This window comes from Puntigrus tetrazona, chromosome 16 (genome assembly GCF_018831695.1).
Source record: "Puntigrus tetrazona isolate hp1 chromosome 16, ASM1883169v1, whole genome shotgun sequence".
Classification (NCBI taxonomy): domain Eukaryota; kingdom Metazoa; phylum Chordata; class Actinopteri; order Cypriniformes; family Cyprinidae; genus Puntigrus; species Puntigrus tetrazona.
The window spans coordinates 7440442-7456191 of record NC_056714.1 but is presented as its reverse complement, the minus strand read 5'-3'; the positions used below and the strand labels follow the sequence as shown (position 1 = coordinate 7456191).

At 41.2% G+C, this 15750-nt stretch overlaps 1 protein-coding gene across 1 annotated transcript in view; it reads left to right on the top strand.

Annotated features, from left to right (window-relative positions):
* cdkal1 (CDK5 regulatory subunit associated protein 1-like 1) overlaps nt 1-14294 on the top strand; it is a 176699-nt gene extending 162405 nt beyond the window's left edge. Inside the window, 2 exon segments of the mRNA XM_043261055.1 lie at nt 3951-4115; nt 13663-14294. Coding sequence (XP_043116990.1) covers nt 3951-4115; nt 13663-13824 — 327 coding nt within the window. The 3' untranslated portion in view covers nt 13825-14294.
* The last annotated feature ends 1456 nt before the right edge of the window (nt 14295-15750 follow it).

Genomic DNA, 15750 nt, shown 5'->3' with positions numbered 1-15750 from the left:
TGCATTAAAGACAATAGAGAAGTAGCACAGTGCAATGGAAAAACGTGTTTTGTCTACATTTTGCAACATCTCGCAATTGTATTTTTGCCTCAGATATCTACGTTTACATATCACTTTTTTGAGTGAGACAGATTTCAGATCTCACAATTCCAACTTCTCTTAGAATTACAAAAATGAAGATCTTTCCAATTCTGAATGTATGCAATTCTGGGGATCGAATTCAGTCTGTTATATTACTTGAACATAATTCAGTGTGAAGGAGCAAAGTCAATTGTACCGGTTTGTAAGAGAGTGGTCTATTCCTCTAAGGAAGACACTGATGGTGCCTGAGGTGTTTAGCGATGTTTCTGATTGCACTTATGTCTTCTGCAAGGCTTTTCCATTTTAAGCAGTGAATGGTCTGAAGTGAGACAGATGTTATCGCCTCACAGTCCTCTCAGGTTCAGTGCTGTTGTGAGCAGTATTGCAGCTTCTCATGGGTCACAGAGGTCACCTGTCTCGCCCGCCGCCATTGATCTTTCATTATAATGCCAGAAGAAAGCCATTCCCAGCACCATTGATTGAGGACGAGGCCGTGCATTAAAGGATAGGAGCTCTAATCTGGGATGCAAGTCCTCTGTTTTCTTTTTCTGCTTTTGTTCTCTCCTTTTCCTTCTTGATCTGTGGCCTCAAAGCCGGAGCGTTTGAGACGTGACTGACCATCCATCAGAGAGAGCCCAGCTTTACTCAGCGGCTCACCATGAACATGGGCCCGATTAAGAGCTCAGCTCAGGTTGTTTGGAGCTTAAGCCGGTCTGCCTTTGAGCTGCCAGCTCTGTGTCAAAGTCGAAACTGATGACGGAGCCGCTTGGACTCGTCAAGGACTTACAGCAGCGAGCAGGTCTAAGCATAAACCAGTGAAAACATCTGCCAGTGTCATTAGATGTTGGAGAATGGGCCTTAATTGAATTGTTTACCCAAAAGTGAAAACTCTGTCACTTTATCTTAAGGCCCAATTGTAGCTATTAACAAACCATTAACTACGACTTTTGCCTACATTTTTAAATTGCCTATTAATATTTGGTAAAGTGGTTAAGTTTAGGTATTGGCTGGCATTAAGGATGTAGCAGCCAATATGTTATTAATAGGAATGCTAAAAAGCAACTAGTTAATAGTCAGAATTGGTCTCTATACTGAAGTCATTTACCCCTCAAAGATTCTTTCTTCTGCTGAATGCTAAAGAAGATATTTTGAAATAAGTGTAACCAAACAGTAATTGGTCCCCATTGACTTCAGGAGCATTTTTTCTATACTATAGAAAACAAAGGGGACTAACAAGCTCTTCAAAATATCTTTGTATGTTGAATGTATTAATAAAGTTCATACATATTTTTAAGTTGAGTTTTAATCTACTAGAAATCACTACAAGAATAATGAATGTTTTTGGGGGGGTTTGTACACAAAGTAGACTTTTAAGACCTTCACGTTGACCGCAATGATCAGTTTTATTCAGATCTTATGCGAGAGAGCAGTGGACAGATGCAGAACTAAAGAGAGGCACAAGACCTCATCAGTTCACTCTTCTCATGAATATGAGATTCAAACAACGCTCTTTCAGGGACCAGCCTCTTGGAGAGAGGTGTTACTCTCCACACTGTGTATTTCTAGTTGTCTTAACCAGCAGTTGTTCTGGTTAAATTCCTCCAATCAGTTGGTGGAGAGGTTCAGGGTTACTCTCTTCACTGTGTACTGCGCGTGTTCTTCAAGGACACACTCTCGGTCTCGGCGTGCACTTTCAAAGAGACTGGAGAGCTTCAGAGAAACGCTGCCATGTCCTCTGCCACGGGATCTAAAATACAGTTCACTTTACAATGAGAAGGAGATGGAGACACGATTTGCAATTTCCAGCAGAACATGGAGCGCTCTTAATGGGTTTTCAGTGTGCGAGGACTCCTCTCAATAGAGGCGAGACAAAGACGTATGAGCGCTTTATCTGTCCCTTAAAATGTTAGTGTTTGACCTTCAGGGTTTGTGTAATTGAATGGAAAAGTAAATGGGAAAATAACTCTTCTCATATTAAAGTATTAAAATTCACGGCACACGTCGGCCCCGGCAGAGATGGAGGAAGAGGAAAGCGCATTTATTTCCCAGCCTAATTGAAAACGTATTCGATAGATCCTCTGATATGTCTGAGTTTTGATGAATCATAATGCGCTTTAAGCTTTCTGCCGAGCCTTTCATGTCTGGGGAAGGTGGTTTTTACGCTCTGAACTTATCTGCCGCTCAACGTAATGAAGGCAATTTCAATGTAAACCCCTATAGATCCGAGCGCACAGCTTTTAATCCAATTCAGCCTCCACGCCTGGACTGCTTCATCTCCCCTCAGACCTCATGCAGATCTGAAGGTCTCGTCGCTCTGGGTCTCAGTGGAAAGACTCAGATGCTCTGGGATTAGATGAGAGAATCTGCGTCAGGAACATGATGGCACGCTCCAAGAAACAAGATGCTAGCTTGTTTTTTCACTCGATAACAACTCTGATCAACACTTACAAGCTCAATGTTGCTTTTGTGGAAACAGCTCCTGAAGAGATTGTGAGAATCTTTAATGAGCGTTTTTATGTTCATGTGCGCACTGAAGGGAGTTGAAAAAGATAGCCATGAATCTGATGTCGAGCTATTGATCAGATCCGTGCGGATTGATTCGGCCTTCACCATTAAAACACATTTTTCCTGTAGCTCATGTTTTGATGTAGTATTTAATTATTAAATATTCTTTATGATGTAATGCCATTTTAATATGTCTGACATGATCGTGGATCTGCTGAAGTTTAATGTGAAGCATTTTATTGTATTATTGAACACAAAACTAAGTTTTAGTTTTGGAGTTTTCTCTCTTCCATTCATGAGCTGTAGATTATATTTCTTACTGAACACTGTAAACCTCAGCTTTCACTAGTGATTTAGGTTTTGTTTATGGTTCTGTTTTGCCTGTTATATTATGTAATCAGGGATGCATACGTTTTTTTACTTCTCATGAACTTGCTTTGGTGACCACCCTTGTTGTCTGACCATTAAACAAACACACACACACACACACACACACACACATATATATATATATATATATTAGTATCATTTATTCATATTTTAAATAAAATAGTTAACAAACTAAATTTCATCTGACTATAAATACAGAAATATTGTCATGACCAGTTGAAGATCATTTTAATTAATATATAATTATATAATTTACTTATTTCCTGAATTTGGGGTGGCTTAAAAGTAGAGATAATAGGGAAGTTTCCAGATATATAATCAAGGGGAACGCTATTACCAGTAGGTATTTTAAGTATGCATTTTATGATAAAAAGTGAGTTTGGAATATTAATACATATATTAATTACAGTGCATCTAAGACAAACATTACCAAAATGTATTTAGGTTATTATTTTGTGTTTGTTTGTTTGTTTGTCCAAGCTTCGTAGAGACTGTAGCCCCATTGTATATGTTAGCACACTGTAAAAAAAGTTGTTTCAACTTAAGTTAAAATAAATTGTTGCCTAATCGCTGCCTAAAAATGTTTTGTGTAGTCAACTTACTATTAGTATTATTATTATTATTCCTCCCTAATGGGAGTCACTATGAACTGTAAGTAGAAAAATTCTGACGTTTTTGGGACGCTCATTCTTAGGCCACAGTCACTCTGCTAATGCCACTGGCTTTGAACCTTTCAGGTCATGGGTTTGAATCCAGTGTCACACATCCCCAGACTGGAATAGATACTGTGTCAAGAAATGATACTAAATATGATCTCATCCTAGCTTATTAAATACTACATTTGTGTAGTTATATAAAAAAATCTTAATTTTCACATGATTGTCACTTAAATTATGGAGCTTTGAGATGTGCATTAACCCGTATCACCCTGTATAGGACGATTATTATGTAATATCTCCTCTGTGTGTCTGCAGGTCCTGGTGCCCAAGAAGCCAGAATTTAAAGGGAAGATGATCGAGGTGGACATATACGAGGCTGGGAAGCACTACATGAAGGGCCGGCTGGTGGAGGAGGCGCAGGTCTTCACTCCGTCCATCGCTCAGCCTCTTCTGAAGGGACAGGTGTCTGGACTCCCTCAGGTCAGTCTACTGGACCGTTTCATGTTGCTCGTTCTACACACATCTTTATTCTGAAGAAGAACTCTCTGAATGGGGAACTGTTCAAAAACTTCGGAAAAGCCACCCTCTCATCACAGCGTCTTTGTAGACTACTTTTCCAGAGTAGCTTTGAGATGTTTAGAAACTCCATGGGATCAGATCGAGTCTGACAGCTTGAATGTGTTAAAGTAGAGGTGGGGTCCTTCAGACATGAGCAGAAGCTGGCGGAGGGGACGGTCAGTCGTGCCCAGAGCCTGTGATGGCCAGCTGACCGCTGCGCTGCCAGCGCGTCTGTCTGGAGCAAACACTGTGCCTGTCTGCGTCTGAAGAGATGGACGAGACAGATTGGAGGCCGTTTTCTCCGGCCCAGAGTCCAGACTTCACACTCCGTTTGCAGCCTGTTTTACATTAGGATGAGTGTGTGAAAAACTGAGAATATGTGAAACCACCTAACACAAGAATTATAACAGACCAGATCAGTTAATCAGAGAACTGATGAAAAACCTCATCTCTGCTAAATGGAGAAAGTAATTGTCTTTTTGTCATTGAATTGAAACGTCATCTGATTGCTGAGACTTAGGTCTTGTTCTGCTTATGCTGTTAGCTAGTGTTTTAAAACATAATAGCTAGTTTCTAGATGGTTTAAGCAGGTTGTTTAGTTCAGTACTGACTGACCAGCCACCATCCTCCAAAGTAATCATTCTGTCTTTTAGGGTTTGGTTAGTTCGATGTTGATCCAATTCTGTTTGAAAAGCCACAAAATGAACATTAAAGTCCATGTAAAGAGAACTGTTTCTAAACGTTATAAATGTTTTGCTGGAGCACAAAGTAGTACAAAGACTTTGAACTATGTAGTATGGTTATAAATCAAAGTGTAGTCACACCCCTAACTCTGTAATAACTACTAAAACAACACTAAACAATAAACACAGGTCTGTTGAGGGGCCCAGTTCTTAGTTTTGTCTTTTTGAATGTCTGTGTTGTAAGATATACAGATTCTTGGTCATCATTTTGGTTTTGGACATGAGTATAGATGGGTTGATCATTATTTTAGTTTGGTTTGAAGAAAGAAGATCAAGTGGGTTAGCCTTTCCTTTAAGCAGGGGTCAGCAGCTGGTTTGTTGGCAGAATAAGACTGATCCCTGTTAACTCAAGCACAAGATGCCAGTCTCTTCAAGATGTCTTGCACTACATCCAATGCAGCGTCCTGCTTGAATGCTGTTTTACTCAAAGGGACAGGCTGGCTACTGGACTGTTTGGGTCTGGCTTTGTAAGTTTGACTTGAAGAGAAATATTGTGTGTTTTGTAGTGCAAAGATCTAGTTTTACTAACTCGTTGACCAATTTGTTTGTCAAATGAGGGAGTTAGATGACACTTATCAACTGTATAAGGAAGTCCATGGCTTGGAGAGGAATGGTGTGAGTGAGAGCCGCTGTGGCTCTAATTGGCTCCACACACGTTACTCGGTCATTGCCTGGAGCTCCTAAATATTAACTAATGAAGACAGTCCTGTGTAAAGATAGCAGATCACCCCTGCAGTAGTTACTGAACTCATTCCACACTATTAGAGACCTCCAGAAAACTACAGTTGCTGCTGTATGCTGATGAACAGAGGTACTGACCGGATGACCAATCCTTGTGCTTCCCACAAAAAAACACCATGCATTAAGAAAGAGCTGTTTACATTCAGACAAATCATTTTTTTCTTTTTCTATGAACAGAGTCTGTTAGACTGCTGCTCTCTCCATTACACTCTCTCTCTCTCTCTCTGTCTCTCTCTCTGTCTCTCTCTGTCTCTCTCTCTCTCTCTCTCTCTCTCTCTCTTTGTCTCTCTCTCTCTCTCTCTCTCTCTCTCTCTGTCTCTGTCTCTCTCTCTCTCTCTCTCTCTCTCTCTGTCTCTGTCTCTCTCTCTCTCTCTCTCTCTCTGTCTCTCTCTCTCTCTCTCTCTCTCTCTCTCTCTCTCTCTCTCTCTCTCTCTCTCTCTGTCTCTCTCTCTCTCTCTCTCTCTCTCTCTCTCTCTCTCTCTCTCTCTCTCTCTCTCTCTCTCTCTCTCTCTCTCTCTCTCTCTCTCTCTCTCTCTCTCTCTCTCTCTCTCTCTCTCTCTCTCTCTCTCTCTCTCTCTCTCTCTCTCTCTCTCTCTCTCTCTCTCTCTCTCTGTCTCTGTCTCTCTCTCTCTCTCTCTCTCTCTGTCTGTCTCTCTCTCTCTCTCTCTCTCTCTCTCTCTCTCTCTCTCTCTCTCTCTCTCTCTCTCTCTCTCTCTCTGTCTCTCTCTCTCTCTCTCTCTCTCTCTCTCTCTCTCTCTCTCTCTCTCTCTCTCTCTCTCTCTCTCTCTCTCTCTCTCTCTCTCTCTCTCTCTCTCTCTCTCTCTCTCTCTCTCTCTCTCTCTCTCTCTCTCTCTCTGTCTTTTTCTGGTTTTATGATCTGCCAGGGCAGCAGTAAAATCTGATGGGGTGTGAAATTAAAATGTGTATCACATTTCGAAGCATCATTTGATGTCCTCTGTGTGGACGTGTGTTTCTCTCCCCGCTAGAAAAATAACACAGCAGTCACAGATTAGCACAGAATGACAAATAGAGACCGTTAAGCAGTCAGATCACTGTTAGATCGCTCATGGAGGACCCACACACACACACACTTCGTTCATAACGCACACAAGACACTTCAAATCATTAATGATTATTTCTTGTTAATGATATAGACATATATTCCCATTTAAAAGGTTTGGTCTCATTAAGAGGGTCAGAGTTAAGTAACATTTCAATACAAACATTTTTAGCCAGATTTTGGAGGAGGGTGTTGTGGGGCATCCCTCAGAAAGACTGTCATGGTTATCTTTGGTCCACATCGAGTTCGGTCACATCTGTGACACAGAAACACCTGAGAGAGAGACAAAGCCATCGATCCTGAGGGTCAAATAAAAAGTATTTTACCTCAGTTCTCTTTAACAGTCTGTGTCAGGTTTTCTTTCTTTTTTAGGCTTTTCTGACAAGATCATCACAATGTTTGCTAGCCATTGTTTGTTCACTCTCATAGCACCTTATGTCCAATCCCTCATTTCAATAACAGCACGTACGTGTTTAAAGACGGCAAGCGATGAATGGATGAACGGATGAGTGGTAGAACTGTTTAGTCTGATGTCTTTTTCACAACACGTCAAGAGTCAAAGTTGCATGATCTGACACAGTGACTGTCTAAACCGAGCTTAAGGAATTATTTACAGAAAATCATTGTGTCTGTGTCAGTTCTCAAGTTTAATTTCTATGTACACATATAACACATATAAAACAGACCAGAGACAACAATGTCTGCTGCCATTAATGTTAAACGTGATGTTGAAAGTTTTTAGGCAGTATATATTTTTTATTCTTTTTTGATTTACATGGTTGTTCATTGACATTAATTTCCAGAAAGCCTCCCAGAAGCTCTAGTGGAAACCTGCTGTGCTCCTCGGCGGAGCTTCTCAAGTGTTTTCCGGAACTGTAAATGCATTGTGACACGTTCTTTTCCAGTGCCTACGGTCATTTCATTCCATTTTCACTTGCTTGTCAAAAGCTGGCATTGCATTAAAGAGAGCAGAGCGCCTGCTGCCACAGACACATGATCCGAGAGAAAGCGAGCAGATGAATGCTGATTTATGGAGCTGTGACTGCCGTGAGGCGGAGGAGGCTGACAGGAGGAGGAGCGGAGCTCTGCAGGTGTGTGCTTGTGTCTTCACCTGCTGACCTCCAGCGCTGATCCTAGACCTGCTCAGGGGAGCAGAAACCCTGGAGCTCCTCTCAGATCTCTGAACATTCAACAGAGACGCTCTTCTGAACCTTGAGATGACACCCTGAAGTGAAGATCCTCACTTTGCATACAGCATCAGTACAGCTCACCTTCACTGTACAAAGAACTTCTGTCATGTGGGCTAAAATGAAATAAGTGAGCCTTCTCCTTTGAAAGTATGGGAAAGTTTGTCCTCGTGAGTGAGATCTGTTCAATCTGTAATTCCTATGTGGCTGAGGACTTCAGTAACTGTCCTTCAGTGCGTGCGTGTGTGTTCGTGTGTGTGTGTGTGTGTGTGTGCGCGCGCTAATGATCTGGGACTGTGTTCTGATTGTGTGAGAGGATCTCAGATGTTTCTGTGTTTGTTTGTACATATTAGGGGATAATTACATTTGCTAGTGTTAACGGATGTTAATTGATGGGTCAGGAAGGACTAATTTGGAAGACTCTCCAGAGAGTTTATGAGATGATTAGGTCTTATAACACAAGCATGTGCGTTCAGCTCCGCATGACTGAAACTGCTCTAGACACTGGAGAAGAAACCACGAGACAAAGATACAGAGGTCAGTGCTGAATTACACACTGCTGTGTGTGTTTCCTTAGTTAGCGATTGCTGGACCTTTACATCATCTGGAGAGCCGTTGGCCAGGTATTCCCTGCTGACTCCGGCTGTTTCTGTGATGGATGTGGACTTCACCTGTCTCGTTCTACATGCATCACATTTAGAAGAGTGAAGGCAAACTTGAGCTGATAAGATGGTGTTAGCCATCTTCTGAGTGACTTAAGGAACTTTTTTAAAGCTCATATTGCTGATTTCTTCAGATGCTTGTTATGCTGTCATGTGTGAACTACAGCAGCTGCAGGTCAGTCAGTGTTGAGATGTAAATGTGGTTTTAGACATGTTCAGATGATCTCTGTTTTCAGCCTCTACAGTAAGTTTAAAACTGACATTTATAAACACAGGAAAAATACATTGGTTTACATAATGTTGTTGTTTGACATAAATCAGTTGAATTAAATTTAAAGTAGTAACATCTGAAGTTAAAAATCAGCACTCGGGACAAATATTGAGGAAAACAGAGAAGCAATGGAAAAGAGAGAAACTAAGTATTAAGAAATTGTTAAAGTATGATTAATTGCCAGCAGTCAAGGCAGCAGAGATGTAGATTTAATTCAAAAAATATAATTAGGTCAATAAATCCTTTACACATAAACAGAGCTCACTCCAATGGGTTTTTTTTTTGTTGTTGTTGTTGTTTTGCATTCTTTTGCGTTTTTACTGTATGAAATTTCATTATTTTGAATGTTACAGTCAGTGGGTAAGGATCTGAGAAAATGCCCTTAATTTAAAATAAATTTAAACAATTTTATAGTCAGGTTAGGAAATTAAATCTCCGATTCTGCAGTCTGTGTTTGTGGGGTTCCTCAGGGGTAAATTATGGGACCTTTATTGTTTTCTTTGTACATTTTACCACTCACCTTTATTTGCTGAAAATATAAGGTCGCTTGTCATTATGCAAATTCTGTCCTTAATTACTCAAGCACAATTCAGTGATATTTGTTTTCTTTGTCCACAAGAGGTATTTTGGGTGAACTATCCTTTTAATTGATAATCAGGGCCCTCTTGTCTGTAATGTACCCAAACAGTCAAAGAATCTAGGAGTGATCTTTGATTCAGAGCTTAGATTCTTTCATTATCATCATCATCATCTTTTAACTATTAAATTTCTTTAGACAACACAATAAAATTATGATTTTGCTTGCTCACAATGATCTGTTTTGGTGGCAGCCCTAATCTGTATGGTTTTAGATTTGTACTTTGAAACACGGGGCTGTGATGCTGATGTGGCCCAGTTCACAGCTTGAAGAATGTCAAAGCAGTCATCTTCATTTTCAACTCTGCTTCAGCATAGAAGCGCAAATATTTTCCATTACACCATAACCCCGTGTTTGGATGTTGTTGGTGTTTATGTGGGTTCGGCTGTGATTCACCCCTGTGGTGCAGCGTCTGAGAGAGAGGAATCACAGGCTGTGGTGTGTGTGGATTATCACCTCCACCAGCGGGAGATGGTTCAGGCGTCTGGAGGCCCAGCGTCCGTGTCCTTGAGCCTCTCACCTCCTCTGTCTGAGCCGCCACAGTCTATCGACAGACGCTCATTTGATTTGTGTGTGTGTGTGAATGACGCAGACATGGATCAATGCAATGTCTGGACGTGGCACACACTAGCGGTCACTCTAACTGACATTCATCAGAAGATAGAGGAGATAGAGCAAGAAAAATATAGAAAAGATAGTGGCAAATGAAGAGAGTCATAGAAAGAGAGTGTAAACTACGCTTTATGATGATGAGTCAACAACATACTACATACCATCAGAAAATTTGCAAGTATGTTTCAACTTATTCTACTAAACCTACCCTAACAGTGTACTTTGAGAGTTAGTAGACATGTTGTTGCAAATTAAACGTAGTTACAAAGCAACTTAAAATAAAAAAGATTGTTTCACCTTCAAAAATTTTTAAATAGGCCTGATTTCAATACTCGCTTTCAGGCTAATTGTCTTTAGTATACGTTTTGTGTAAAGTATGTATATATAGAGAGAGAGAGAGAGACTTTTAAATTTTCTGAAAGAATATTATGTTTTGCAGTACAGCTACCAAGCAAAATGCCATCAGTAACTTTTATACAAAAGAAAAACAGAAATGTCTTCAAATTAAATCAAAAAATTATAACCATAGCAAAAACAACATGCGATATCTTCAACATGGCTTGGTTTAAACATGATGCAATTTGAACAAAATTTTGTTTGTAAATATGAGTTTCATAAATGGCTAAAATATAGTCTATTTATACATGATTATGTGGTTAGTGTCATGTTACTGTTTGTAGATAGCAGTGTTTTTCCATGCTGTCTGTGACCCTCAGCCTGAGACACGTTTATTTTCAGATTTAAAGTTCACAGAGGTGAGAAAACACAACAGCCTGTCATTAATAGGCATACCAGCTTGAACGACTGTTTTGTGCTTCCAAATGTAGTAGATCCAGCATGTGGAGCCAGTCAAAAAATATAAACATTAGGAATGGTGTGACCCTTAGCAGACTGCTCTAGGTAATTTACAGGCATTCTGTCCTAATGGTTTGACCTGTCAAATTGTTATTTTCAGGTTATAACCAAGCACTAGACGGTGCCAGGCTGGAGGACCAGCATCCCATCAGCCCCTGCTTCTCTATTACAATAAATAGGCCTCTGAAATGCTGTCTCTCTTACTTATGAGCAGATTAGTTGATGAAAGAGCAAGAAGCTAAGGATTTGAGGAAAGGTTTCTTGCATGGCTCATAATGCATGTCATGCAGCATCAGCAGATAACTGGAGCTCACATCTCCATTGCTAAAGAGATATTATCCAGTAACACTGCACCCGCCTTTATCACGGGCTTCCTGCCTGGGATGAGATGGGTGGCAAGTAATTGCATTGAATATCCGCTGAGAGAAGGCAAGCAGTACAAAAGCATTCCCCACACGGCTGAAACTTTTAATACGCTCCAACTGCTTCCTCTGAGCTCTCCCGTAGTGCAGTCAGAGACTCTGAGGTGTTTTACATTACTCAAGTCTAACCTCATGTCGACTTCAGACATTCTTTAGAGCAGAACGTCCCTTGGATTATATTATTCATAACTGGAGACCCCCAGGGATCTGTTCTAGGCCCGCTCAAGTGGGAATACAGACCACGCACACTACCAAGAGAAGCTTTTCACACTAAGTCTGATTTTTCACTGCTTTTCTTCTGAGGATAGTCATGGCAAAACGGTTGATTTGTTCATAGTTGTCTTTGAAAAGGAGATGTCCAGTACAATAGGAAATTGAAGAGCAATTCTGGTTTTGTAGAAGGGGTGCATTCAGAATATCTGGCCATGGATTGCGTGCTTTCAAAGAGCTTTCAGCTGCTGTATGGTGTCAGCAAAGCAGGTTATCTCCTCTAATGTAGCCACAAACAGAGCCGTGAGCATGTTACCTTCGTGTGGGAGTCAGAGGTGAATGCTCTGAATGCCTCCGGCTGCTCCCACAAAAGCTGTAGGAGCAGGAGTTGTAGGATATGATCTCAGAGGTGAGGTGCTGATTGAATGAGGCTCAATGAGTCATGCAGGGCAGCCGTGGGTGGAGGTTCAGCTACATGATCCACTCTGTGAAGCACAATGATGGCGTTTTTCATTCACATTCAAATGCACTCGGCAGAGGAAGACACCATCTGGAAATCACACCTGTGACCTGATTCACACTGAGACGCACAGATGCCACTAAAAGGGCCACCATACCTGCCACTCTTCCCTGAATGATCAGCGTTGCTAACTTGCCACCCACACTGATATCTCCCTGTGATATCTTTAGTGAAGGCTTCATGTGAGAAGTGCAGTCTCCCAGGATAGCATCTATCTTTCTTTCAGTGTTCCAGCATCAGTACTGATATATAGCTCATTTCTGCCTCGGCTCCTTTTTTTGATGTATATTCTATATATGCTTGCTTATACTTTATTTTATACTTCATTACCAATGTACACTTACCATAAAGCTTAAGATTAGTTGCATGTTATTGTGCATAAGTACATCCAGTCTTCTCTAGTTTTAGGTGTCATGTTGTTGGCTAGAATAAGCTGCATAGGGAACAAGACCTAATTGAGACACAGCATACCCTTTTTTTTCCCATTCTACATTCTAATGCTGACATCCTTTTGCCATGACTGATCAACACAGTCTCCACGAAGCTCACCCATGTTGAGAGAGCAACCCTCCAATCTATATAAACTCTCACAGGCTTGAGGATAAAAAACTTTATCATGAAAGTGTGTGTAAAGGTTTGATTTACGCTCTTATCATTCTTGGTAATGGTATTTAATGACTCAAAGATGCTGAAGATGACACCACTTTGGATTTGTCTTGTCTGACCAAAGGTTTGCTGCTTTCACTTCCTAAAACTACAGAGTGGCAGTGGATAGAGAGGTCAAAGAGCACATCTGCATTACAAGCAGCCGGCTGTTACCACCATGACAGCCTGAAATATTGAAATCATGAAATGGCCATTCAGATCGAGGCTCTATATTTAATCGCAGGGGTACAGAAATGAACATATTATTGGGTCAGCTGTCAGGCCTGTCCTGATGGGAGACATCGGCCCATTACTGTGTCCATTATGGATGAACCTTTAATGGGCCAACACATTAGAGAGGACATGACTTCCAATTACAACCATTTTACCCTCTGAGTCCCTAATGTGTAAGTCGTGCTTAAATCTCTGGCCGTTTCACTGCCCTCTATCAGAGTCCTGTCAGGGTGATGATGATGGATGACGTCTGGACTGTCGCTTTCCATCCATGCATTTAATATTTTTTAATGCAGGGAACCATAAACTTTTTCATCAGTTCCTCTGTTGTTGTCACAGTAGTAAGGAATAATCTTTCTCTTTTGAGTCATGATTAGGGCAGGTAACGAAGATGATTTAAGTTTTTAAAGGCTTTCATTTCTGTTGAACCACCTGTGATTGTAACTGAGCACAGGTGCTTCTTTCAGCTTTCAGCGGTGGAAGAAAGACACATAAAAGTAGAGAATTAAGCTATTGAATGCTTGTGTGTGCATGAGCACAGGCCCAGAGACGAGCTTTAACATGCAAAACACCGCGTGAATCACCCGAGCACAGTCACAGATATTTCACTCCTATCACTGTTTCGCTCAATCTGCCTGCTATTTATTTTCAATTCTCGTTTCTTCCACAGGAACCGAAGGCGTCCCATCAGAACGGCGTCCGTGCTTCGGTGGTTTCGCCTGCGCTCGTGGGACGGTCCTGGAGGTTTGATAGTGATAAACTCAAGCTGCTGTCATTGGGACTTGCTCTAGCTGCTGTAATCGTGGCTCTTTTGATTGACAAGCTCCACTGACGGCGTAAAGTCAACACAACGTGACGTACGAGGCCTTATAGTGTGACCCGAAAACTTAAACCAGCACTCGAATATAATATCTTGTGTTTAAAGGTCAAATATGTATAAATGAGGCTGGACGGTTTGGGACATTTTAGTTTTTAACTGCTAATTAAAGACTTGTTTAAATTTTAAAGGTTGAAACTTGTTTTTCTTTCCAGTGACAGCATCCATTGTGACGTTTTTGTGTTCTTTTTTTGGTCAAGTACTTTTTTTTGGTTTGTTTGTTTGTTTGCAGAAATTGAAGCCTCTTTGCCTACGAACAAGGACAGCTTGAATGCGTCTTTGGCTTTCTGTTCATTTTCAATCCCAGCAGTCATTCATTCTCAGGCCAGGTGTCTCACTGTTGGCTTTGGGCTAAGAGCAACAGACTCTTCCCGTCTTTGTTCCCAGCATAAAGCACGTCTAATAAATGAGACTCCACACTCTCAGCTCCGTCTCCTGGGTTGTATTTCTGGAATGTTTTCTTAGGGTTTTTAGCATGAGGAGGTCAGGCGCTTTGTTTTGTACTCTTTGTCAAGCTACAGTGTGCTTTTGACCATAGTCAGAGTACTGTGTGATATCATCTGTGTTCTTATATGCCAGATTAATTGAAAATACAGTACTGTTGTTGACAGGATGGAGTGTATATAGAAGCCATGTATACGTTGTGCTCAGATATTAAGGGAATACGGGGCAGTAACTATAAACATTATCCCAAACCCTCATAAACGATTCTATATACTGCTATGTTCATTCATTAGTCTTGTTGCCCCCAAAAGCCTGCATGTCTTTATGGTCCAGTGTACAATGTATAGACGCATGCTGACATTTCCTCGCCACAGGAACAGTCTCGTTTTGTTGTTTATGTGTTCTTCAAACATTTCTTCATTGGAGGCTTTGTCAAAACATCTCAGATGAGCTAGTAGCTCTCCAGCAGTCGGCTCCACACGGGTTCCTGGCCCAGCGAGTCTCTCCTGAAATCCCCCACGCTGCCGTCTCTGGCTTCTGCTGAGCGATCTGTGTGGGCGTTTTGGAGTCAGCTCTGTCTACACGAGCGTGTGCAGTGATGGGACACGCGTAACCTTAAGCAAGTGGAGATCCCTGGGTGCGATCTCAGTGTCGACTGAAGCCTTAGCGGAGCTGACGCCGGTCCGCTGGGATGAAGTCAACGCTCCTGGTGTGCCGCGCTCTCCCAGCATCCCTGGAGGATCTCCTGCCTCCTCGGAGAGCCTGAACAGCGTGGATGAGAAGAGACCGCGCTGACCTCCACACCGTGGAAATGCCAGTGTGTGTCTCTCCGAGCCTGGAGACGGAGATCAAAGAAGAGCGCTGCTTTCCTCAGGGACTCTGGATTGTTTTGAGATGCTAGAAATGAGCTTTTCTCCAGTTTGTTCTTGTAATTAAGTCAGTAAGGAATGAACAATCACTTACATTCATTGCCTTAATGTGTTTTGTTTGCTGCGTGCACACTATGATTTTATGATCTAAGGCTACTTTTGTAAATCCTAAATGATTCCTCTTCCCAATTGTAGTGTTTGATGACTAGTTTGATATGTTCACAAACACCACTGCAATCAATGATTTTTATTTTTGTTAGTCAACAGCAAACTACCCTTCACTCCACATTCATGGTCTTCATTCCCCCATTTTTCTTTTCAATGCGAACCATGATTGAAATTAGCACTAGATATTGTTTTTGTTTGTGCTACAACTTCCTATTTTTGTTGTTAAGTGTTTAGGGATATAGAAAATACACACAAAGACAAAAGTAATAAAGAAAAAAAAATGTTAAATGAAAAGTGGATTAATGCATCACAGGAACCAGAAACAATTATCTGAAATTTTTTATTAAGCATAATGTCCACCATTACGCAACACTCCAGTGCTCTTTACACTCCCATCATT